A 27519-nucleotide genomic window follows, 5' to 3' on the forward strand; every position below is an offset into this window, starting at 1 on the left:
TCTGCATCTGGATCCTGGACATCCTGACAGGCTGCCCCCAGGTGGTAATGGTAGGTAACAACACATCCGCCACGCTGATCTTCAACACAGGGGTCCCTCGGGTGCATGCTCAGTCCCTCCTGGACTCCCTGTTCACGCATGACTGCATGGCCAGGCACGACTCAAACACCATCATTAAGTTTGCAGATGACGCAATGACGAGACAGCCTGGGAGGAGGTCAGAGACCTGGCCGTGTGGTGCCAAGACAACAATCTCTCCCTCATCGTGATCAAGACTTCAGGAAAAAGAGGACCAAACACGCCCCCATTCTCATCGATGGGGCTGCAGTGGAGCTTCAAGTTCCTTGGCGTCCACATCACCAACAAACTAACATGGTCCAAGCACACCAAGACAGTTGTGAAGAGGGCATGACAAAACCTATTCCCCATCAGAAGACTGAAAATATTTGGCAATGGTCCTCAGATCCTCAAAATGTTCTACAGCTGCACCATCGAGAGCATTCTGACTTGTTGCATCACTGCCTTGTATGGCAACTGCTCACACCTCTGACTTCAAGGCACTACAGAGGGTAGTGCGAATGGCCCAGTACATCACTGGGCCCAAGCTTCCTGCCATCCAGGACCTCTATACCAGGCGGTGTCAGAGGAAGGCCCTAAAAATTGTCAAAGACTCCAGCCACCCAAGTTAGACTGTTCTCTCTGCTATCGCATGGCAAGCAGTACCGGAGCGCCAAGAGATTCTAAACAGCTTCTACCTCCAAGCCATAAGACTCCTGAACACCTAATCAAATGGCTACCCAGAGTATGTGCATTGCCCCCCATCTTTTACACTGCTGCTACTCTCTGTTGTTATCATCTCTGCATAGTACATTTTGACTCTCATAGCAACGGGTCTGAATACTTATGTAAATATTATATTTCATTTTTCGCTTCATCATTATGGGGTATTTTGTGTAAATTGGTGAGGAAAAAGTTTTATTTAATCCATTTTAGAATAAGGCTGTAATCTAACAAAATGTGGAAAAGGTCAAGGGGTTTGAAAACTTTCCGAAAGGTGTGTGTGTGTCTAATATATATATATATATATATATATATATATATATATATATATATATATATATATATTAAAAAAAATGTTGCTTCTTGTTTTCAATGTTATTTTGGAATTCACTTGTGTCACATATCAGTTTGCAAACATTGTTTAAAATTAAATAATTGAGTAAATAAAGCCGTATACAAACATGGTCTCTTTTTTGCTTCCTTGAGTAAGGCAGCTCCAAAATGCAGGTGTTTCAGCCTAGCTCAGTGCTTTCTGTGGTGGAGGGGCAGCCAGCGGAAAATACTGAACATTGGGGTTGGTAATGTACTCTAGTTGGGCCGTGATTGGCTCATGGCTCATTGATGAGGACACTACGTCACCTCAAAATCTACGGGGAGAACTGAAAAATTCAAGCCCCTTGAGTTACATTAGAAGTGCCCATCCTAAAAGGCTCAAGGTCATTGGCCACAGATAGAATGACGTCAAATCATGTTACATCTACCGTAGCTTTGATTGGACTGATCATGTCAATATCATACTTTCCAAATCTTAGCTAGCAAGCTAGACAAGCAGTCATTATCATGAATCACGTCGACAATCTACTCGCAAATTATAGGTCAAATGTATCGGTGCTCATCGGCCATTGGACATTACACAACAAGTTGGAAATCGCAAATTCAACAATGAGTGGTTTGGAAGGAATCAGTGGCTAACTGCAAGTGTTGCAAAGCAATCAGTAGCCTGCTATTCAGTGGAGTGGGTGTGTGGTTCAAGTCTGGGTTTAAGGGTCTCTCTTCCAAGCTTTAAAGGATAAACATTCAACACCATGGGCCAGAAAAGTTTGATTACATTGGCCATGCTGTCAATCCAGCATGACTTCTGCCACGTTCAAGACAACTGGGAACTCTGGAGGGGGACATTTTTTTAGCTATGACTGGGGAAAATACGTTTTGAATAGTCATCCAATTCGTAATTCCAAGTCGGGAACGCAGGTTGTGTCATCGGCAAACTTAATGATCGGCCTGAAGATCACTGACGTCATGATTCGACCTTGTTTTTCCCTTAGTTCCCTGTTGTTTTGAAAGCACTATAATCTCCAGAGAATGAAATACTTTGACAAAGTTTGATGACTGCTGCGCCAACTTTCTTTTCAAGTGAGCACATCACAACAAGGTGAGTCCAAAAATGTATTGTATGCTGTTGCATAAATGATGTAATATGCCAGGGAGACATGTGTACTGTAGCTAAGAAAGTAATACTAAGTGTATGTTGTGCAGTAAGCTGTTAGTAGCCCATGTGCCTCACCCTAATAACTTAGCCTACTTTTCTGACTTGGTGATGCACATGTAGTTTATAGCCTGTTTTAGAGAAATGCCATCAAATATTGTAAGAGCTTTCATGTCCCCTTTATTAATCCTACAGTTCTGACTTGGTGTACAGGGATAATACTGTCGCTGTACATTTCAAAAGTGCTGAACAAATAGTTTGTCTTAATTGAAATGACGGATTGTCTCTTATCCGTTCGTCGTCCCCTTATGCCATAGTTTGTATATCTCAATTGTCAGTAGAAACCACATTTGTTTAAGCAAGTTAGCCATATTGACTGAATTAACTGTTTCGCTGCCAGACAAGGCTCCGCTGATATCCAGGTGTAGCAGTTGTAATGATTCACTCCACGGTGCTGAAAAGAAAGCTCTGCTGTTGGGACAGCTTTATGTAGGCCCTAACAGTTTGTGGGCACCGTTTGTCACCTTTTATAGTGCAATTAATGTATTGTTTAGTGTTGTGTTTGAGTTTAGTGTTTAGTGTTGTTTAGTGTTGCAGTTTGAGTTTTCCCCACCAAGATTTACATGCTAAAATCATCACTGTATTCAATGTTTGCTTTAAAAAAATATCTACCAATAGGTGCCCTTTGTGAGGCATTGGAAAACCTCCCTGGTCTTTGTGGTTGAATCTGTGTCAATGCTGTACTGAGGGACCTTACAATTATCTGTATGTGTGTGGTACAGAGATGAGGTAGTCGTTCTAAAATCATGTTAAACATTATTATTGCACACAGTCAGTCCACGCAACTTATTTTGCAACTTGTTAAGCAATTTTTTTGATATATAAATAAAATATTTGTAACCGATGTGAAATGGCTGGCTAGTTAGCGGTGGTCCGCGCTAATAGCGTTTCGATCGGTGACGTCACTTGCTCTGAGACCTTGAAGTAGTGGTTCCCCTTGCTCTGCAAGGGCCGCGGCTTTTGTGGAGCGATGGGTAACGATTCTTCGTGGGTGACTGGTGACTGTTGTCTGTGGGCAGAGGGTCCCTGGTTCGAGCCCACAAGTCAGTTTGTCAAATTTATGCCCTGCTAGAGCTGCCCGGGTTAACTGTATGTGCTGTTATTGTCAAGTGGAAATGTCTATGAGCAACAACGGCACAGCCATGAAGTTGTAAGCCACACCAGCTCAAAGACCGTGCCGCTGAGTTCTGAAGTGCATAGTGCATAAAAATCGTCTGTCATCGGTTGCAAAAGTCACTACAAAGTTCCAAACTGAATGGAATGGAAGCAAGTACCCGCAGCAATGTTCCAACATCTAGTGGAAAGCCTTCCTAGAAGAGTGGAGGCTGTTGTAGCAGAAAAGGGGGGACCAACTCCCTATTAATGCTCCTGATTTTGGAATGAGTTATTTGACGAGCAGGTGTACTTAATTTTGGTCATGTAGTGTATTTAGGCTTGCCATAACAAAGGTGTTGAATCCTTATTGACTCAAGACATTTTCAGCAATTCATTTTTCATTAATTTGTAAAAAATGTCTAAACATAATTCCACTTTGACATGCGGTATTGTGTGTAGGCCAGTGACACAAAATCTTAATTGAATCCATTTTAAATGCAGGATGTAACACAACAAAATTGTAAAAAAGTCAAGTGGTGTGAATACTTTCTGAAGGCATTGTATGTCAAAGCAAATTCAAGACTTGATGGCCATGCTACCGCAACATTGACTTTAAACGGTCTCCATTGTTTGTTTTTTTCTACGTCTAAAATTGTGTTGCACATATTCAAGGCTGCTGCTTTCTTCATAGGAACTATGATGTTTATGTGTTGTATTAGGGCAGAGCTTGACAACTGTCTTTGCATCGATGGTGGCTGGCACTTCGATGCGCCTGTGTCATGACTTAGAAAAAGGCTCATCAGTCACCTATGTGTGAGGGTTGGTTACAGTGTATTTAATTTGAATTGCTTGTATCTCTCCTCTGTATTTTGCTCTCATAGAGAGGCTTCTATTGGGTAGAGTTGCTAGGTGCTGCCACACACTCACAAAGAAACAACCATGACATGTGATTAGGGCTGTGATGTTCATGGAAATTTGGAGGACCTTAATTGGGCAGCCAAGTGACCGTGGTCTTCTTAACTGTTCGAAAAGCACAATAAATAAAAAACTCTATGAAACAAAATTCCGCACATTTTCTTATCTCCTCCACTCTTGCCTGCATGGGCTGCCATAGACAGAATGAATATAACGGCCGTCCCCATTTGAGTCCATATGGACTGGTGGCCATTGCGAATGTACCCATCAATATATGATTTGTTGATTCCTTCCATGTTCATAAGCCACATCAGTTAACATCACTTGAATGAACATTCTACATTACCATGGAAATTATTGCATCACAATACCCGGCAGCCATTGCGAGTGTACACATGTACTCTGGCAAAGTGCCAGGGTTAGAGGTTTTATTCATTTTTTTTATTCCAAGCCAGTTTTATTCATTCTATTTCTATGTGTGCCAGTGCAGGCAATCTAGGATGTGTTCCCTAGGCAACTGAATACTTTTTTTGCTACAGCACCTTGCTTGCTTCAGCAAGGAGCAACAAAGTTTCACGTTGTAAAGAATCCATGTTTCCACAGAAACGGACTTAACCGCACGATGGGCTCCCGAGTGGCGCAATGGACTAAGACACTGCATCCCAGTACAACAGGCGTCACCTGATTTCGAATCCAGGCTTCATCACATCCGGCCGTGACCGTTGGTTACATGGTTAATTGTGCCAGTCCTACATGTGATCAGACTTTAAAGAATCCAATCCGTCTCAATGAAAAGCAATCAAACCTCTAACGCCTTGAGCTGTGACGACATAGAGACAAGCCACTTTAGAAACAGCTGTACCGCAGTTTACTGTGTGCGTGTGTCTTTGTTAGTTAGCTGTCTCAACTCTCACCTGGCTTCATTTTCAAATAAACACTTGTCTGCGGCTCTGTTGAAAAGTACTGCAGTATATAGGGAATAGGTGCAATTTTGGATGTGCACACAGTTACATTGTTCTCATTTACAACCCAAAGGCTGCACAGATCTTATTGTTCAACATGATTCAATAAAACATGTTTTAGTTTTCTAATGTATTTAATTCCTCTGCAGTGCTGCAAGTCCACATGACTAATGTCATGCATAGAGAAATGTTGTTGAATGACCTTAAGATGCCTCTAATACACTCGTTTTAACGTTTTGTCATTAAAAATGTAAAGTTAGGCCATTGTGAATGGTCCGTCTCCTCTCACTCCAGTGATGAAGAACTGAGTATGGTCTTAAAGTCTAAATTATGTTTTCTCTCTCCTCTCTAGAACTTGGGAGTGAGACCCCCATCAAACTTGGGAAGGCAAGACTTTTACAGAAGAGGGCTCTTAGGTAAGATGCTATTTTCATGGATAATATAAATATTTGTGTATTGTTTCAGTTCTGTATACAGTATCCTTGCACATCTAATACATCTAATATTTTTCAACGGTATTCTTTTCCCATCTGTAATAGATAGACGTAACATGTAGACAATGGATAGACAATGGTAATGGATAGACGTAACATGTAGACAATGGTAATGGATAGACGTAACATGTAGACAATGGATAGACAATGGTAATGGATACACGTAACATGTAGACAATGGATAGACAATGGTAATGGATACACATAACATGTAGACAATGGTAATGGATAGACGTAACGTCAATAGACATAACAGGTGCCTTAGATTTGAGTCAGTGTGAATAGATCAACAGGATCTACGACTTTGATGTAATCAGCCTATTACTGAAAATAACTGCACATAGTTTTGATAATGACTTATTTTAGTTGCTAATAGGAAGAACTTAGGGCCAAGATTTACTGGTCGGCTATTTAGATTCTCTCTCTCTTCCAAAGATATTTTTTTAAACATTTGGATGTCCTCATGACCTCCTAAGAATCCAGTTCCCCCGTTTTCTAACCCAGCCATTGATTCCTCTTTCAGTGCATTGTTTTTACCCTATTCCCTATATCAATACTTTTGGGTAGTGCACTACAGAGAATAGGGTGGCATTTGAGATGCAACCAGAATATAATGACATAGTTAATTTCTGCTTACTGAAATGAACCCATGGACATTGTTCTGACCAATTATTTATATACTATGCACACTAGATGACTGACAGGGGGAGCTGATTTGAAACCGCTGCTCCTATTTTACTACTCCCCAACCGTTTGTAACAAAAAAATATATTTTGTAAGCTGTAGAAATGCATTTATTAATGTAATTTGCTTGTGCCACATTTATTCTATGACAGACGCCTTAATGTATACTTTAAAATTATATTATGTGAGCTAAACATACAAATAAAAACATTGAAATATAGAAAAACATTTGTTTCAACATTTTTAACGAAATATACTCCAGAATGTTACGAAGAGTGATCAGATGAATTGCAATTAATTGCAAAGTCCCTCTTTGCCATACAAATGAACTGAATCCCTCAAAAAACATTTCCACTGCATTTTAGCCCTGCCGCGAAAGGACCAGCTGACAGTGATGTCAGTGATTCTCTCGTGTTGATGAGGACAAGGCTGGAGATCACTCTGTCATGCTGATTGAGTTCGAATAACAGACTGGAAGCTTCAAAAGGAGGGTGGTGCTTGGAATCATTGTTCTTCCTCTGTCAACCATGGTTACCTGCAAGGAAACACGTGCCGTCATCATTGCTTTGCACAAAAGGGCTTCACAGGCAAGGATATTGCTGCCAGTAAAGATTGCACCTAAATCAACCATTTATTGGATCATCAAGAACTTCAAGGAGAGCAGTTCAATTGATGTGTAGGCTTCAGGGCGCACAAGAAAGTCCAGCAAGCGCCAGGACCGTCTCCTAAAGTTGATTCAGCTGTGGGATCGGGGCACCAGCAGTACAGAGCTTGCTCATGAATGGCAGCAGGCAGGTGTGAGCGCATCTGTATGCACAGTGAGGCAAATACTTTGGAGGATGGCCTGGTGTCAAGAAGGGCAGCAAAGAAGACACTTCTCTCCAGGAAAAACATCAAGGACAGACTGATATTCTGCAAAAGGTACAGGGATTGGACTGCTGAGGACTGGGGTAAAGTCATTTTCTCTGATGAATCCCCTTTCAGATTGTTTGGGGCATCCGGAAAAAAGCTTGTCCGGAGAAGACAAGGTGAGTGCTACCATCAGTCCTGTGTCATGCCAACAGTAAAGCATCCTGAGACCATTCATGTGTGGGATTGCTTTTCAGCCAAGGGATTGGGCTCACTCACAATCTTGCCTAAGAACACAGCCATGAATAAAGAATGGTACTAGCACATCCTCTGAGAGCAACTTCTCCCAACCATCCAGGAACAGTTTGGTGACAAACAATGCCTTTTCCAGCATGATGGAGCACCTTGCCATAAGGCAAAAGTGATAACTAAGTGGCTCGGGGAACAAAACATCGATATTTTGGGTCCATCGCCAGGAAACTCCCCAGACCTTAATCCCATTGAGAACTTGTGGTCAATCCTCAAGAGGCAAGTGGCGAAACAAAACCCACACATTCTGACAAACTCCAAGCATTGATTATGCAAGAATGGGCTGCCATCAGTCAGGATGTGGCCCAGAAGTTAATTGACAGCATACCAGGGCAGATTGCAGAGGTCTTGAAAAAGAAGGGTCAACACTGCAAATATTTAATCTTTGCATCAACTTCATGTAATTGTCGATAAAAGCCTTTGACACATATGAAATGCTTGTAATTATACTTCAGTATTCCATAGCAACATCTGACAAAAATATATGAAGACACTGAATCAGCAAACTTTGTGGAAATTAATATTTGTCATTCTCCAAACTTTTGGCCACGACTGTACATAGCATCAGCAATCTAGTGTTTATATACATAATTGGTTATGACTGACTGAGCTGTTCTGTTTATATTTGTGTCCCCCTGCAGCTTCCAGAAAGTGTTCTTGTTCGAAGAGAAAAACACCCTGGCCAAGAACACCAAGGATATAGATGTAAATCTCTTGGCAAGCCTCCCTAAAGGTGACTCGGGGCTTTCTATTTCGGCATGCTGTGCTGCATGAAACACATGACTCTATCTGACAAAGTTTGCATCTCAAATGGCACCCTATTCTCTATATAGTGCACTACATTTGACCAAAGCCCTTTTGACCATTGTCAAAAGTTGTGCACTACGTAGGGAATGCCATTTGGGGCATATTCTTGGACAAAGGATACTTTCCCAGGGTTGAGGGAAGTGGTGCCTGTTGTGTAACTGAGGGTGCTTACTGCTTTGACAAGGTTCAGTCAGAAATAATATAAATATTTTTTTCATGTGAACAGTGTGTAAGCACTTCAAAACACTTGTACGCTTATGCCTGCCTCAGTCCACTCGTAGAACAGCTAAGTGCTTCGTTAGATGCTTTTTGCTCTCTCGCATCACTTTATACATGCGAGTTCTCCACTAAATGTAGAATCACATGGATTTATCCATCTCTCAGGCTCCCGAGTGGGCACTGCATCTTCGTGCTAGAGGCGTCACTACAGACACCCTGGTTTGAATCCAGGCTGTATCACAACCGGCCGTGATTGGGAGTCCCATAGGGCGGTGCAATTTATTGGGGAAGTATAGAATAAGCTGGCTTAATATTTGCAGCTGTAGGTAGTAATATCTCTACGAGCTGATGTTGTCGATAATGTGAAATAATTGTAATGTTAAGGAAAGATTTGAATGAAGAAAGCTGAGCTCTCTCTGAGCTCTCCCTTTCTTTCGATCCTATCAGTATCGACACATGCTCCAACGATGCACTTAGCGACAGTTCTCCCTGCGCGATGTTGTGGGAAACGCATGTTACATCTTCGGCTGTTGTAGGAAAGATGCATTGTTAAAACACTGGTACGCCTAAGTTCCATCGCTTGGGCGATCCATATCGCGGTAAATTGACTGAATTGTCACGATAGCGATAAATAAAACGTTAAGTTCATACCATGAATGTGCACCACAGTTATTTATTTATATTACCCTTAAACTTGTACTACTACATTGAATGTTGTAGCTATCAATTTCTCCGTTAACAATCAAAATTATTTAATTTCTAACATCTCATTTCTCTAGTAGGGCCCTAAAGTTTATTTATAATAATTGATATTAGCAAAATGTCCACGATAATTGTTCTGTTTGGTCGGTGTCGATAATTTTAGGTAACATTTTCGGTTTCTCTCAGTGTGTGCTCACACAGAGAGGCCAGGGCACATGGCACTTGGAGTGCGTTTGGTTGTTTTGTTTCTGTTGTGTATTGAAAAGTTGCTTTATTACATGTGGTGTCCAGCAGTAACACACGTAACAAGCTGTACTGTTCTGTTTATCCTGACTACAGTGCAGCTCCTTTCCTACTAGCTCATGGATAGGACTCTGTCTGTCTGTCCCCCTAGAGGGGCTGTCCGGTTCAGTCCAACCCAATAGGCCATTACCTGAATGCCCTGCTCTGACTGTGTTTACACAGGCAGACCAATTATGTTCTTTTTGCCTGTAATTAGTATTTTGAACAATCAGATTAGATCTTTCGCTAATAATTACCCAGAAGATGAGAATTGGGCTGCCTGTGTAAACACAGCCTATGGGTCTGGGTGCATTTTGTGTGATCTCTCGGTCTCTATGTAGGGCTCGATCAATCACATGAAAGATTCAGAGTGTAACTACTTCTTTCGCTAAGTCAATTAGTCAGTAGCAGATTGGACTCTTTCTATTATCAAAGCGGGATGCAGATTTTGTCAGTTCCTTGTGAATGTGTCTCTCACTGTGTTGTAGAGAACAGAGTCTGCTACTGGAGGAATCAGCAACTCCTTATAACAAGACCCACAAACAAACCGAGATCTATTCTTGCTCTAGGTGTGACAATAGCCTGTCCAAGATCGGTTTGAACTTACAGTAAACTCGGTTGGCTAATGTGAGCTTAAACTGTCCATCCTCATCTGCTGTGAAGTGTGTCTCTCTCTTATAATGACTACTGAATTGAGTAGACTTTATTCTCTACTTTCCAGTTTTATCCTGTTTAACCTGCCTGTGTTTTCATCTGTCCAGTTTCAGAATTGAGGAAGCGTTTTGAAGGCATCAGCCCAAGCACTAGCTGTGACTGGGAAATGAACAGGTACAACCGAGACATTCGTGATGGATGAGAACGTGTGTGTCACTGTGTGTCACTGTGTGTGTCTGTGTGTGTGTCACTGTGTGTGTGTGTGTGTGTCACTGTGTGTGTGTTTGACTCTGTGTCTGATTGTGTAGGAAGGAGAGGATTGCCCGGCGGTTGGAGGGCATAGAGAGCGAAGTGCATCCCGCCATATTACCCAGCTGCCCAGGCCTGGTGACCAATCAGCTGGTAGAGGAAGACACGCCCCGTTATACACGTGCCTCGGACACCTGTGACCCCTGTGTTGGTGAGGACACACACACACTACACAGAGTACCCTTTGTCAGTGAGGACAAGGACACCTAGGCACAACAGAATATAGTCACCCACTCACTAAACTTGAACCTGGAGTTCCTACATGGCATCAGCTACCTACGCAACCCACAGAATGACAGCACTAGAGCATAGTCAGAGCTCCATATACCATATAAATAAAGAGACCTGACCCATGCTTTTTAATATGAATTTGGTCAATATTTGCTTACAGTATTAAGTCATTTGCAAGATATACATTGACATCATGCATTATATATTACTTACGTAGTGTTTTAGTCCATACATAATGTAATAGTCTGAAGCAACAATGGTCTCTCCCTCTATCCCCAGTCACAGTACAACGTTACAGTAAGGAGGACATGGAGAGTCCAGAGATGATGACCCATCAGCTGGTCACTGCTCCAGAGAGGCAGTCCAGAGCCCGGTGCAGACCCGAGGAACAGACCCAGACCGTACTCACCGAACCCACAGACCCCTCTGGTTCCGACCTTGACTCCAAGGTGAAGCGGATCGCTCGCTACAAGGCAGAAAGGCGTCGCCAGTTGGCCGAGCGCTATGGTATCTCGCTGGACCAAGAGCCAGGCACCACTGTCACCGACCACTTCTCTTCCCGATACGGTGCCTCCTGTGGACTCAAGGAGTTGGCTTCTTCCTCTGAGAGGCAACAGGGCTACACACACCCAGAAACACGCTGCAGGGCAGAGTCTGTGGGGGACGAACACTCCTACACATCCAGTAGATCCAGGGTGGGTAGAGTGGCCCCCCCACCACAGGGCTATGGCAAGCCTGACCAGGGGCGACCCAGGGTTGACTCGTTCACAGAGAGGGAGAGGGTGGAGAACCTGGAGAACCAGCGCAGGGCGGCTCAGCAGGAGAGGAACATCAAAGCCCCCGAGCCGCAGCCGCCATCTTCCTCCACCTACATGGATGTGACATCGTCGACCTCTGCCAAAGTGCCCGTTGCTAAGCACAACACCATCATGGGGTTGCCTCCTAGCTCACCCAAGACTGGCCGGAAGTCCTTGCTGCCCTCACCCAAACAGGAGGTGTCCCCTGGGGACCTGTTCATAGAGCAACAGCCCCACAACATCCTCAGCAGACAGGGGTGAGTGGCCCTACCTCCTACACTATGTCTAGATCTGCTTCGCTCTTTCTCTGTCCCCTTACTGTAAACATAACAGATGGAGAGAAAGAGAGTCTCTGTATCTCCCTCCCTCCCACACACACACACACACACTGCGTCTCCTAGATGCCTTTAACAGAACTACAGTACCTGTGCTCGCTGTCCCGCTCTCTGACCCCGGCCCTACGTTTGCGGGCGTGTGTGTGACTGTGTGTTAGCGTGTGCGTAAGGAGACGCTCCTGTGTGTCTGGTTTTTAATGTCCTCCAACGGAAGGATGGGTGGGCTGCGTTTGGGACTGGAAGATGACACATCATCCATTAGGCTTGCAGCACACTCATCGCTCGCCCCCTCACAAAGTCGTCCCCTTGGCAGGAACATTGTCTGTGTCCCAAATGGCACCCTATTCCCTATATAATGCATTACTTTTGACCACCACTGGGACGCACACATTATTTCAAACCGCAATCTGAACCCAGAGCAGTTGTCTGGAGTGGAATTAAAGTGCAGCGCAGGCAGGCTCAGTCAGTCCAAAAGGGTTCAAACAGACACGCAGCCAATGGTTTATTGACTTGATTATTCTTGTCGTTCTTAGCTAAATGGTATCGTCATTGTGCGTTCTCAATGGACATTCGGGTGCTTTCGTAAATAAACTCTGGCTATCTAATCTATTTCAGAGCACTCTCGTCTGAGTGTACCAGAGCGCAATGAATTTACTAGCGCCCAACACCCGTTGAATATGGCCGGTGTCTGTAAATGTTGGCAAAAAACATAATTAAATTGTTGCCAGCAGCACATAACTGCCTAACTGGCTCTGCTAGGGCAAGTAAAATGATCAGAGTGGTCTCATTTGTGTCTGGAAGTAACTAGCAAGCTAGCCAACGTTAGCTTAGGTGCTTGACTGTAGTTGTATGGTCAGAATGCTCAAATCACCCTACTCCTCAGCCTGAGGGTCCAGTGTGCGCTCCCAGAGCGAGACGCCTTGAATTTACAATCTGACAACACAAGCACTCTGGCACTCCAGATTGAGTTTAATAACACCCCTGAAGTCGTAAAATGTCTAACTAGTCATTTGTTATGCTAACAAGCTAGCAAAAGGTTGCATAACAACAGCATCAACTTCCGGTAGACCGGCGAAGAGCTAGTACGCTCAACTGAAAGGATATTGTTCGTGTACAGTATACTAAAATGAACCAATAGTATACAGTATGTCAGTATGGGTTTTCGAAGACAGTTTATGACTGAGCCAAAGTCACCCTTTATTTCAGGCGGTGAAACTGTAATGGTGTCATGTTCTAAAAAATGGCACTGTCAATGTTAGATATCCTCACCAAATAGTTAAGGAATTCTTCATTTGGCATTCACAGTCCTGGCCAATGCAGTTTGGTGTCCGGAGACATTGCATTTTCCAATGTTTTTTCCAGTGCTCTTCATACTCCTCCCCTCAGTCCCTCAGTCCTTTAACAGCCAGCTCTTGGCCTTGCTGTACACTGCAGGTAGTAAATGTGTACTCACTAAGGGGGACATTTATATTCCACATCCCACCAGGCATTACTCTTTCCCTCATCTGTCTCTCTCTATGTCGGTCTCTCTGTGTCTGTAGCTCTCTCTCGCTGTCTCTGTCTCTCACTCTCGGGTTTCAAAACTTAGCAGCAGCTGTGTTGCGTTAACCATCAGAAGGGGTGTTGAGTTACGGGGTGCACTGTGTGACTCCTCGGTCAGAACTATGACAGCATACAGAGACACAGCTGGGACTGATGAAGGCCAGCAACACCATGCCAAACCGCCTGCCTGGAGAAAGAGTTTAGGGTTTAGGTCATGGAGCAGAGGGCTAGCTGTCTATCACTCACTGGCTCTCTTTTTTTTCTTATCCTCTCTCTTTCACTCTATCATTTATTTTCTTACATTTTTTTTCACCACATTTTCCTCCCTGATTTCGTCATATCCAATTGGTAGTTACAGTTTGTCCAATCGCTGCAACTCCCGTATGGACTTGGGAGAGGCCAAGGTTGAGAGCCGTGCGTCCTCCAAAACACAACCCTGCCAAGCGGCACTGCTTCTTGGAACAATGCACGATTAGCCCAGAAGCCAGCCCACCAATGTGTCGGAGGAAACACCATACACCTGGTAACCGTGTCAGCATGCATGCGCTCGGCCCACCACAGGAGTCGCTAGAGCGCGATGGAACAAGGACATCCCGGCCAAACCCTCCCCTAACCCGGACGATGCTGGGCCAATTGTGCGTCGCCTCATGGGTCTCCCGGTCATGGCCGGCGGCAACACAGCCCGGTATCAAACCAGGATCTTTAGTAACATAGCAAGCACTGCGATGATATAGCATTTTCTAGCTGTGAGTCTCTACTTTTATCCAATGTAAAAAAAAAACACAATTTCAAATTTTGATACATATGTCACATATCGTCACGCGACACCCTACTTCCTTCCTTTTGTTCTCCTCTACAGAAAGACCTATGTCCAGTTATTTAAATATCTCTCCTTTCTGCATAGAATAGATAGAAGTCTCAATCCGGTACAGCCCTCTACACTAGGAAGTTATGGCTCTGGATATCGGTAAGACAGATAAGGAAGGACATATACTATGTAGCCACATGGGACCGGACTACACAGGGATTTTTTTCATTCCTTTTATAGGACCAAATCATGCAGTGTTTACAATAGGCTACATCAGTTGACTGTCTGTATACTTATTCTTTCCCATATACAGTGCCTTTATAAAGTATTCAACCCCCTTTACCTGTTCCATGTTTTGTTGCATTAAAGCCATTATATTGTCATTTAAAATGACTTGCCTTATGGTGAAATCCGGAAGCAGTTTCCTTACTCTACGGCACATAGAAGGACGCCTCTATCTTTGTAGTGCCTCAGTGTATAAATACACCATCCAAAGCCTTATTAATAACTTCACCATGCTCAAAGGGATATTCATTCTTCTTTTTTTATATATATATATCTTCTAAGTGGTGCCCTTCTTTGCGAGGCATTGGAAAACCTTGGACTGGTTGAATATGTGCTTGAAATTCACTACTTGACTGAGGGGTAGTTATTCAAAAATCATGTTAACCAATATTATTGCACACAGACTGAGTCCATGTAACTTATTATGAAGGCACTGAACATGTACAGTACACTGTGTGCAATGCAATACATGCTGCTGTTTTGTGTTATGTCTGTATTACAGGAGGTTGGTGGCACCTTAATTGGGGAGGACGGGCTCATGGTAATGGCTGGAGAGGAATCAGTGGAATAGGTATCAAATACATCAAACACATGGTTTGATGCCATTCCATTGGCTCTGTTCCAGCCATTATTATGAGCCATTCTTCCCCCAGCAGCCTCCACTGGTCTGACTCTGTATGGTCCTATTATTTTCATAAAACCCAACCCCATAAACCCCAATTCATTGTTCATTGTGATTAATGTTCCTGGAGAGGATTTGTTTCATATTTCATATTTGTTTCATGTTTGTTGACATTTCTCCAAATACCAGAATCATAACAGAGCTTGCACTAGACTACTAGAGAATGGAATATCCATTGAAGTTCCAGGCAGATGTATGGTCTTTTTTGGTCAAGTTCAATACAAAGTCAATCGTGTGTGTGTGTGCTACAAGTGAAACGCTGGGCAGTCTAGCCGCTAGCCATGCACTCACCCAGTGTGCGTCCACAATTACACCCTATTCCCTATATAGTGCACTACTTTTGACCAGAGATCCACAGTTCTCTGGTCAAATGTAATGCACTACATGGGAATAATAGAGTGACATTTTGGACATGCCCAAGTGTGTCGCTGACTCACTGCATCTCCCGTCCCATTGGTACAGCCCGGAAGTGAACCCACCCAGCGATTGGTTCCTCTAGACTGATTCGGCAGGCAACACCCAGTCCCTTATCAACTGGCCCTCCAGGTACAGTGGGTGTCTGACCTTCCCACCCTCCCCTCCACATGCCCATCTCTTAACCTATCCCATCATGGCATTGTCACATCTGACCTCACCCCCCATCAACATGGTGTTGCTGTGGTCTCATTTTATTGACCAAATTCTCCCCCTCCCCACCTCCATTCAGGTTGTCCAATGACAGAAACATCTGCAATCTCAATGACTTATAGATTTGTAGAGTTACATACAGTAAGTGCTCTATTGAGGTACTCTCTGTTACTCCCTGTTTCTCTGCTGACCAGGCCAGACTGAGGGAGAGGGGAGGATGATGCTGGGAGTCACAGTAGGGGAAAAACCCTTTTAGTCACGACTCATCCCCCACTCCTCTCTGTCTTGACTCAGCAGGTATATCCAGTAATGTATCCTCTCTCTCTCAGGCCCACCCACATAGTCAGAGAAATGTGAAATTAGAGCTGGAAAAAGTATTGCTGTTAGCGCCATTAGCTCCTCTTCGTTTCCTTTTTCTAGATTTCAACAATCAGATCATTGGATCTGGGCTCAAAGCAGTGGTAACCTTGTGATTACAGACAGACAATGGAGTCCAGTAGAGTTATGCGGACTACATTTCTATATTCAAGACATTGACATAAAGTAGACCATTTCTGACCCACTATACCTGATTACCGGATTTAGTCATAAAGGAATGTGTCGTTCAGAGATTAGGAGAAAAGCAGACTAAGCTTTGCTTAACTTTCCTCATAAGTCTATAGTTAAAGATCCAATGCAGCCGTTTTCATCTCTATCAAATAATTCCTGGGTAACATTTAAGTACCTTACTGTGATTTTTTTCCGATTTGAAATGGTCAAAAAGAAACAACATAGCTTCTTAGCAAAGAGCAATTTCTCAAGCAAGATATTTGTTAGGATTGTCTGAGTGGGGAGGAGAAAGCTGAAAACTAGCTGTTATTGGTAGAGAGGTTTGGAACTCTCTTATTGGTCAAACTAATTTACTGCTGTGATGTCCCCAGGCAGGCCAAAGCTCCCACCCCACCAACACAGGCTGAAATTTCAGGCATTCTTTTCAAACAGCTCTTACACTAAAAGGGCATTATTGATATTTTCACAACTTCATAGTGTGGAAATATATATAAATATAAGATATATAAAATCACGTTGCTGTCTGCACTGGGCCTTTAAGGGAAAAATGGCAGTTAAGAAGAGATTTCTTCTGAAGATATGCTATGTGAATCCAGGCCCAGACCTGCTCAGCTGTGGAAGACTGCTGTGGAAGTCTTCCCGGACCTTGAGTAGTAGAGGCCAGTAAAGAGAGAAAGGAAAATAAGGAGAGGTCACTCTGTCAACTGTTCCATGAACATCTTAGATGTACTATAGGAAAATGGTGAAGAGCTGAGTGTTTTTATGCCATATGCTAGCCGCCTTCCAGAGAGATTAACCTGTACAATACTGCTGGCTTTAACTCTCCCAGAACCACAAAATCAAGTCTTATGGGAAAGAGCTACTGTTTTATATTTAACTACTGTTGGAAAAGTATTAGCCACCACCTGACAACAGCTGTAGCCTAGCGTGTTGTCAACCAACCGACCCCCACCATCGTCCAGCATGTGATCTGTCTATGCTCTGCGTCCAATTGATTCCCTGTTTGTTTAAGTTTGGTGTCTTGGTGTTCATCATGTGTTTCTCATTAGTATCTCACTGGTCAGATGGTATTACATTCTTATTTCTGCGTTATATCGTTGATTACATTTTGACTGTGTTCTCTAAATGGAGCCACGCTTGAATAAGAGAGGGGATGCAAGGGAGGAGGTGAGGGATGGGGGGCAAAGGTATGTTTATGGCTGAGGGAAGGGGATGTGTTGGGCATTTATCATAATTTATCTCTCTGCACTCTCTGAGTTTCAGTACAAGCTGGAGCGTGTTGTAAACCCTCTTTCTCTCCCTAAAGAATAAGAGTTAGGGACAGACTGGCCAGGGAGGAGGGAGTTCGAAAGAGGAGTCCAGAGCTGGGCCACCATGTCCACGAGGCCCCCCTGTACAGGAGACACCCCCAGATCACCACCCGTTCCACAGCCTACCACCACCATGACCCCCAGGCTCCGGCGTATTCCACCACTGACTCTCCAGGCCCCAAGTCCTACTCTCACCACCAGCCTCAGCTCACCCGTTCTGGGCAGAGTGATGACCCCAGCTATCTGTCCATGACTACTGGCCCCGGTTCCGGGGCACAGCAGCCCCAACAGCCTCTGCCAGAGGAGGAAAAGGAGATGGAGGGAGAAGTGGAAGAAGAGGAGAAGAAGAGGGGAGCCCCTAGGGAGGGCAGACAGGAGGTGAAGACTGAGGGACTACTGAAGAGCAGGAAAGCTGTGCTGCCATCAGAGATCAGAGGAGTCCAGGGAGTGGGACAGGGGAGGGAGGCTGAGCCCAGAGGAGGGTACATGGAAAGAGGGGGAGAGAGACCCAGGATGAGATGGGAGGAATCGGACACAGACCACGAACCAATCAGACCTACGGAACAACCCATGACCCGCCTGCAGGCCGCCGAGGTCAGAGCAGAGCTCAGAGCCTCCAGAGAGAAGGGCCAACAACTGTGGAGTGACAACGCCATCTACCTCCAGAGAGGCGTTGCCCCCGCCTCTACCCACATCCAGAACAGGGGAGGAGGCCCAACTGCCACCACCATGACCACTGATGCCTTCATCTCCTCCATCCGCTCCTCATCCGACACTGGGCCCCATGGGGCCCCTAGAGGCTCCATCCCCAGGGCCCAGGAGCCATGGTCGTTCAAAGAGGCAGCAGGCCTGCAGAGGGGGGCCATTGAATATGGGATCAGAAATAGAGACCAGAGACCACTAGAGACCAGGGACGCTCGTATCTCTGTGGCCAAGCTTCGTCACTCCTACCTGGAAAGTGCTACGACTGCTACTGCCCCAGTCGTCAGGAAACCTGAGCTGTAGGTGCTTCTGTAATACAGTACTACAATGCATTCTGCTAAGAGTTGAGGCTGGCTTCTCTGTTTGGAACTCAGTCATCCGCTGCCTAACACGAAATGATAATCAGTGTGATTGTGTAGAAACACTCATCTAAAAGCTGATACAGTATAGTTTCTTCAATGCATACTGCTGGGAACTGCTGCTTGCTTCTATCTGGAACTCACTCACTGCCATGCACTGCCTAGCTAACACCAACCTCCTGACTGACTGAAATCCTCTTTTTGATTATTCTTAACTGTTTCTTCTACTTATAGAAACTCTCATCCAATCACTAACGCTAGCAGTAGTGTGTTTCGCAGGAGGAGGTTTGACTTGTTGCTTTCTCTTACCTGATGGACGTGTGTGTGTGTCTGTGTGTGTGTCTAACACAATGTAGTGGCCAACTTCTGCATGAGTGTGGCCTTCATTGCTCCTCCAATTATAAAGCCAGGGGTGGGATTCTGTGTGGGGAATCAAATGAAAAGTATGCTTCAATTCTTAAATTACTATTTTCCTGCTCTTACTTTTGTTCTCTCACCCTGCTATTTTTCTTTCCTTTCTTCATCACTCCGACCCTTCTCCATCTCTGTTGTGCTCCAAAGAGAGGAGGAACTAAAGTGGGTGCACCCAGGGGGGACGGAGGTTCCCTGGAGAGGGGTGCGGGACAATGCAGTGGTCCCATGGAGGGGGGACAGGGACAGGGGGCGCAGGCCCAGACTCTCTATCTCACCTGGAGAGAGTAGAATGACCTCAGAGAGGTTTAGGACTCAGCCCATTACCACTGCTGAGAGACACCGGTCTGATAGGTACTGTGGGTTGTGTGTGCTGTGGCTAATGCATGGCAAACAAAAGGAATTAGTCCTCATCTTTTTCAGCTCTGGAGGAACACACACACACACAGACTAATCCAGAAACATGTTTTTTCTCTCCGGCCAGATGTACTGTTCCTGACGTACAGTAAGATGTGTGTTGCCTTTTCATTCAAATCATTCAAATTGTATTTGTCACATGCAGCGAATACAACAGGTGTAGTAGACCTTACAGTGAAATGCTTACTTACAAGCCCTTAAACAACAATGCAATTTTAAGAAAAATTCCTCAAAAAATAAATAAAAGTAACAAATTAAAGAGCAGCAGTAAAATAACAATAGCGAGGCTATATACAGGGGGTACCGGTACAGGGTCAATGTGCGGGGAACTGGTTAGTTGAGGTAATATGTACAGTGGGGCAAAAAAGTATTTAGTCAGCCACCAATTGTGCAAGTTCTCACACTTAAAAAGATGAGGCCTGTAATTTTCATCATAGGTACACTTCAACTATGACAGACAAAATGAGAAAAGAAAATCCAGAAAATCACATTGTAGGATTTTTAATTAATTTATTTGCAAATTATGGTGGAAAATAAGTATTTGGTCACCTACTAACAAGCAAGATTTCTGGCTCTCACAGACCTGTAACTTCTTCTTTAAGAGGCTCCTCTGTTCTCCACTCGTTACCTGTATTAATGGCACCTGTTTGAACTTGTTATCAGTATAAAAGACACCTGTCCACAACCTCAAACAGTCACACTCCAAACTCCACTATGTCCAAGACCAAAGAGCTGTCAAAGAACACCAGAAACACAATTGTAGACCTGCACCAGGCTGGGAAGACTGAATCTGCAATAGGTAAGCAGCTTGGTTTGAAGAAATCAACTGTGGGAGCAATTATTAGGAAATGGAAGACATACAAAACCACTGATAATCTCCCTCGATCTGGGGCTCCACGCAAGATTTCACCCTGTGGGGTCAGAATGATCACAAGAACGGTGAGCAAAAATCCCAGAACCACACGGGGGGACCTAGTGAATGACCTGCAGAGAGCTGGGACCAAAGTAACAAAGCCTACCATCAGTAACACACTACGCCGCCAGGGACTCCTGCAGTGCCAGACGTGTCCCCCTGCTTAAGCCAGTACATGTCCAGGCTCGTCTGAAGTTTGCTAGAGAGCATTTGGATGATCCAGAAGAAGATTGGGAGAATGTCATATGGTCAGATGAAACCAAAAATATAAATTTTGGGTAAAAACTCAACTTGCCGTGTTTGGAGGACAAAGAATGCTGAGTTGCATCCAAAGAACACCATACCTACTATGAAGCATAGGGGTATAAACATCATGCTTTGTGGCTGTTTTTCTGCAAAGGGACCAGGACGACATTGCTCCCAAGGATGAACCAGACTTGTGGTGGTCTACAATTGTTTTTCTGAGGTCTTGGCTGATTTTCTTTTGATTTTCCCATGATGCCAAGCGAAGAGGCACTGAGTTTGAAGGTAGGCCTTGAAATACATCCACAGGCACACCCCCAATTGACTCAAATTATGTCAATTAGCCTATCAGAAGCTTCTAAAGCCATGACATCATTTTCTGGAATTTTCCAAGCTGTATAAAGGCATAGTCAACTTAGTCGATGTAAACTTCTGACCAACTGGAATTGTGATACAGTGAATTATAAGTGAAATAATCTGTCTGTAAACAATTGTTGGAAAAATGACTTGTCATGCACAAAGTAATGTCCTAACCGACTTGACAAAACTATAGTTTGTTAACAAGAAATGTGTGGAGTGGTTGAAAAACGAGCTTTAATTACTCCAACCTAAGTGTATGTAAACTTCCGACTTCAACTGTAACACACACACAGGCTCATTCAGAAACCTATAGATTCACCCTCCCTCCCTTCTAGTCATCCAATCTCTGATGGCCTAAGCACAGGCTCTAAGCTCTCTGGCCAGGCAGCAGAGCGTGACAGGAGATTAGAACCCAAAGGTCTGTTTTGTAGTTGCTGAGTGTATCCTGGCAGTGGACACTCCATGTGACCCGCGCTCGCCTCTCTATGCTCGCCAGGGTGAATGAATCACTCCTATTGTTGTTGTTTATTCTTAAGGTCTAGCAGTCTGTAATGCCTTAGATTGGGCAATTCTCTCTGTTAGAAACTCTAATTTCTGTAGTTATGTCCCAAATGGCACCCTATTCCCATTGTAGTGCACTATATTTGAATTGATCTATTTGTTCCCTGGTCAAAAGTTATGCATAAATAGGGAATAGGGTACTGTTAGGGACACATTCTGTTTAATATCCTAACACCACCTATCACGTTACCTCTGTTTCTACTGCTGGGAAAATCTACTGCTTTCTTTCTGCTCTCATTCTCTCATCTCTGGGTAGCTGAACTCACAGTTGCAGTCATTTGCCATCGATTTCCAACAACTTGATTTGATTGTCTATTAATAATGTGTTTTTTCTTTCTTTCTTCTTGCCTTTCCTCCTGAAGGTCTTGTTTGAGCCCAGATCTACCAAGCACTGAAGGTAAGTTATTTTTCAACTTTTTCTCCATTGGTAAAAGGAAAAAATCATTTGTATATAACTTTGAACAGGTACATGCCATCAGAAAAATGTCATATGTTTGCGTTCCACTAAAGAACATATCTGTTATTTTTGTTTTAATGATTCCCTTTAATAAGAAAAGCTTAATGATGCAAGGCTTATCATTGAACTTAAACTACATGACCAAAAGTATGTGGAAATGTGCTCATTGAAAGTCTCATTCCAAAATCATGGGCATTAATATGGAGTTCTTCTCCCTTTTGCTAATATAACAGCATCTACTCTTCTTTGAAGGCTTTCCTCTAGATGTTGGAACATTGCTGCAGGGACTTGCTTTAATTTAGCCACAAGCGTTAGTGAGGTCGGATATTGTGCGATTAGGCCTACCTCGCAGTCGGTGTTCCAATTCATCCCAAAGGTGTTGAGGTCAGGGCTCTGTGTAGGCCAGTCAAGTTCAACACCAATCTCGACAAACCAATTCTGTATGGACCTCACTTTGTGCACGGGGTTATTGCCAAGCTGAAACAGGAAAGAGCCTTCCCCAAACTTGCCACAAAGTTGGAAGCACAGCATCATCTAGAATATCATTGTATGCTGTAGCATTAAGATTTCCCTTCTGGAACTAAGGGGCCTAGCCCGAACCATGAAAAAACAGTCCCAGACCATTATTCCTCCTTCACCAAACTTTAAAGTTGGTGCTATGCATTCAGGAAGGTAGCGTTCTCCTGACGTCCGTCAAACTGCCAGGTGGTGAAGCGAGATTCATCACTCCAGAGAATGCATTTCAACTGCTCCAGAGTCCAATGCCGGCAAGCTTTATACCACTCCAGCTGACGCTTGGCATTGTGCATGGTGATCTTAGGTTGTTTGGCATTGGAAACCCATTTCATTAAGCACCTGACGTTGCTTCCAGAGGCAGTTTGGAACTCTGTAGTGAGTTTACAACTGAGGACAGAGGGTTTTTACGTGCTACGCACATAAGTACTCGGTGGTGAGCTTGTGTGGCCTACCACTTCGCGGCTGAGACGTTGTTGCTCTTAGAGATTTTCACTTCACAATAACAACACTTACAGTTGACCCGGAGCAGCTCGAGCAGGGCAGACATTTGACTTGTTGGAAAGGTGGCATCCTATGACAGTGCCACGTTGGAGTCACTGAGATCTTCAGTTCGGGCCATTCTACTGTCAATGTTTGTCTATGGAGATTGCATGGCTGTGTGCTTGACGTTATACATCGGTCAGCAATGGGTGTTGCTGAAATAGCAGAATCCACTAATTTGAAGAGGTGTCCACATACTTTTGTGTATATAGTGTATGATTCATAAAGGAGAAAGAAAAACATTTTAGTTACTATTGGTGCTCACAATATAGTCGTGGCCAAAAGTTTTGAGAATGACACAAATATTAATTTCAACATTTGCTGCTTCAGTGTCTTTAGATATTTTTGTCAGATGTTACTATGGATTATTGAAGTATAATTACAAGCATTTCATAAGTGTCAAAGGCTTTTATCAACAATTACATGAAGTTGATGCAACGAGTCAATATCTGCAGTGTTGACCCTTCTTTTTCAAGACCTCTGCAATCCGCCCTGGCATGCTGTCAATTAACTTCTGGGCCACATCCTGACTGATGGCAGTCCATTCTTGCATAACCAATGCTTGGAGTTTGTCAGAATTTGTGGGTTTTTGTTTGTCCACCCGCCTCTTGAGGATTGACCACAAGTTCTCAATGGGATTAAGGTCTGGGGAGTTTCCTGGCGATGGACACAACATATCGATGTTTTGTTCCCCGAGCCACTTAGTTATCACTTTTGCCTTATGGCAAGGTGCTCCATCATCCTGGAAAAGGCATTGTTCGTCACCAAACTGTTGCTGGATGGTTAGGAGAAGTTGTTCTCGGAGGATGTGTTGGTACCATTCTTTATTCATGGCTGTGTTCTTAGGCAAAATTGTGAGTGAGCCCACTCCCTTGACTGAGAAGCAACCCCACACAGGATGCTTTACTGTTGGCATGACACAGGACTGATGGTAGCGCTCACCTTGTCTTCTCCGGACAAATCAGATCAAATTTATTTATATAGCCCTTCGTACATCAGCTGATATCTCAAAGTGCTGTACAGAAACCCAGCCTAAAACCCCAAACAGCAAGCAATGCAGGTGTAGAAGCACGGTGGCTAGGAAAAACTGCCTAGAAAGGCCAAAACCTAGGAAGAAACCTAGAGAGGAACCAGGCTATGTGGGGTGGCCAGTCCTCTTCTGGCTGTGCCGGGTGGAGATTATAACAGAACATGGCCAAGATGTTCAAATGTTCATAAATGACCAGCATGGTCGTATAATAATAAGGCAGAACAGTTGAAACTGGAGCAGCAGCACGGTCAGGTGGACTGGGGACAGCAAGGAGTCATGACAAGCTTTTTTCTGGATGCCCCAACCAATCAGAAAGGGGATTCATCAGAGAAAATGACTTTACCCCCAGTCCTCAGCTGTCCAATCCCTATACCTTTTGCAGAATATCAGTCTGTCCCTGATGTTTTTCCTGGAGAGAAGTGGCTTCTTTGCTGCCCTTCTTGACACCAAGCCGTCCTCCAAAAGTATTTGCCTCACTGTGCGTGCAGATGCACTCACACCTGCCTGCCTCCATTACTGAGCAAGCTCTGTACTGGTGGTGCCCCGATCCCGCAGCTGAATCAACTTTAGGAGATGGTCCTTGCACTTGCTGGACTTTCTTGTGCGCCCTGAAGTCTTAACAACAATTGAACCGCTCTCCTTGAAGTTCTTGATGATCCGATAAATGGTTGATTTAGGTGCAATCTTACTGGCAGCAATATCCTTGCCTGTGAAGCCATTTTTATGCAAAGCAATGATGACGGCACGTGTTTCCTAGCAGGTAACCATGGTTGACGGAGGAAGAACAATGATTCCAAGCACCACCCTCCTTTTGAAGCTTCCAGTCTGTTATTCGAACTCAATCAGCATGACAGAATAGTTGTTCTCATACTTCCAGTTATTGAACATTTAATACAGAAATCTAATTTACATTACAGCTGTCTTTCTGGTTGTCTCTAAGAGCTTTCTACACCTGGATCGTTATTTTTATTGTTTTGAAATTTCTTCAAGCACTGTCAAATTGATTGTTATTCATTACTAGACTGCCATTTGCAGGTCTTGCCATAGATTTTCAAGTAGATTTAAGTGAAAACTGTAGCTTGGCCACTCAGGAACATTTACTGTATTTTTGGTAAGCAACTCTAGTGTAGAATGGCCTTGTGTTTGAGATCATTGTCCTGCTGAAAGGTATATTCATCTCCCAGTGTCTGGTAGAAAGGATTCTGCCTCTCTAGTTCCAATCCATTTATTTTGTATCTAGAAAAACTCCCCATTTCTTAAGGATTACTAGCATACCCTTTATTTTCAGGACAAAAAGTTAATTGCTTTGCCAATTATTTTATTTTAGTGCTATTTTTGGGAATATTTGTATTCTGTACAGGCTTCCTTCTTTTCACCCTGTCAATTAGGTGCTAGGTAGATCTGGGCTCAAATCAAGTTTTATTGGTCACATTCACATGGTTAGCAGATGTTATTGTGAGTGTGCCTCTAGATCCGACAGTTTGCAGAGGTTATTGTAAGTGTGCTTCTAGATCCGACAGTTAGCAGATGTTATTGTGAGTGTGCTTCTAGATCCAACAGTTAGCAGATGTTATTGTGAAATGCTAGTGCTTCTAGATCTGACAGTACATCAGTGTCTATCAGGTAATATATAACAATTCCACAACAAAATGTAATATCTAACAATTCCACAACGAAACCTGATATACACAATCTAGTAAAGGAATGGGATAAGAATATATAAATATAAAATGTGTAAATGAGCAGTGACAGAGCGGATAAGATGCAATAGATACTATAGAATAGATAGTGTAGGATACAGTATATACATATGAGATAAGTAATGCAAGATATGTAAACATTCTAAAAGTGGCATTATTAAAGTGACTAGTGTTCCATTTATTAAAGTGGCCAATGATATCAAGTCTGTAGGGAGGCAGCCGCCTCTCGGTGCTAGTGATGGCTGTTTAACAATCTGATGGCCTTGATATAGAAGCTGTTTTTCAATCTCTCTATCCCAGCTTTGATATACACCTGTACTGACCTCGCCTTCTGGATGGAAGCGGGGTGAACAGGCAGTGGCTTGGGTGGTTATTGTCCTTGATTATCTTTTTATGTGACATCGGGTGTTGTAGGTGTCCTGGAGGGCAGGTAGTTTGCCCCTGGTGATGCGTTGTGCAGACCGCACCACCCTCTGGAGAGCACTGTGGTTGTTGCCATACCAGGCGGTGATACAGCCTGACGGGATGCTCTTAATTGTGCACCTGGAAAAGTTAGAGGGTTTTTGCAGACAAGCCACACTTTTTTCAGCCTCCTGAGGTTGAAAAGGTGCTTATTGCGCCTTCTTCACCACACTGCCTGTGTGTGTGGACCATTTCAGTTTGTCGGTGATATGTATGTACACCGAGGAACATAAAACTTTCCACCTTCTCCACTTCTGCCCTGTCGATGTGGAGATGTGGATAGGGGGGTGCTTCCTTTGCTGTTTCCTGAAGTCCACAATCATTTATTTTGTTTTGCTGACATTGATTGAGAGGTTATTTTCCTGACACCACACTCCCTTACGGAGGGGATAACTACACTGTTTGTATTCTGCCATATTCCCAGTTGCCTTGCCATAATTAAAGGTTTTAATAGTCACAGTGGGTACATCTCCTATACACTTCCTTATAAACTCGCTCACCGAGTCAGCTTATAGTAGTATATACTGTTACTCGCCCGTGTACTGCAAACAATACGCTGATAGAATTTAGGTAGCCTTGTTCTCAAATTAGCTTTGTTAAAATCCCCAGCTACAATAAATGCAGCTTCAGGATATAAGGTTTCCAGTTTGAAGTTCCTTGATGTTCGTATTGGTATCCACTTGCGTTTGATTGTGAGGAATTTTAGGTCAGGTGAACAAAAGGACATGAGTTCCTGTATGTTGTTACAATTAAACCATGAGTCGTTAATCTTGAAACATACACCTCCACCCTTCTTCTTACCGGAGATGTTTATTCCTGTCGGCGCGATGCACTGAAAATACCGTTGGCTGTACTGACTGACAGCATGTCCCAAGCTGGCCATGTTTCTGTGAAACAGAGTATGTTACAATCCCGGATATCTTGGAAAGCAACTCTTGCCCTGATTTCGTCGAGTTTGTTAACTAGGGACTGGACATTAGCGAGTAATATACTTGGAAGCGGTGTGCGCGCATCCGAAGCCTCACTGGAAGTCCGCTCCAGCACCCTCTCCTCCAGTGTCGTTGTTTTTGGTCGG

General features: G+C 43.8%; 1 protein-coding gene across 8 annotated transcripts in view; it reads left to right on the forward strand.

The window, feature by feature from the left end:
• LOC112228038 (supervillin) overlaps positions 1 to 27519 on the forward strand; it is a 153133-nt gene that overhangs the window by 56194 nt on the left and 69420 nt on the right. For 6 of the 8 annotated variants that reach the window (XM_024393172.2, XM_024393165.2, XM_024393166.2 and 3 more), the window contains exons 2-9: positions 5651 to 5714; positions 8276 to 8367; positions 10406 to 10472; positions 10607 to 10758; positions 11118 to 11892; positions 17770 to 18774; positions 19396 to 19599; positions 22102 to 22136. In XM_024393172.2, coding sequence (XP_024248940.2) covers positions 10465 to 10472; positions 10607 to 10758; positions 11118 to 11892; positions 17770 to 18774; positions 19396 to 19599; positions 22102 to 22136 — 2179 coding nt within the window. In that variant the 5' untranslated portion in view covers positions 5651 to 5714; positions 8276 to 8367; positions 10406 to 10464. The remainder of the gene's footprint in view (positions 1 to 5650; positions 5715 to 8275; positions 8368 to 10405; positions 10473 to 10606; positions 10759 to 11117; positions 11893 to 17769; positions 18775 to 19395; positions 19600 to 22101; positions 22137 to 27519) is intronic. The other 2 variants (XM_024393171.2, XM_024393173.2) reach the window with 2 other exon arrangements.

The sequence above is a fragment of the Oncorhynchus tshawytscha genome, linkage group LG29 (genome assembly GCF_018296145.1).
Source record: "Oncorhynchus tshawytscha isolate Ot180627B linkage group LG29, Otsh_v2.0, whole genome shotgun sequence".
In the NCBI taxonomy this organism is placed as follows: Eukaryota; Metazoa; Chordata; class Actinopteri; order Salmoniformes; family Salmonidae; genus Oncorhynchus; species Oncorhynchus tshawytscha.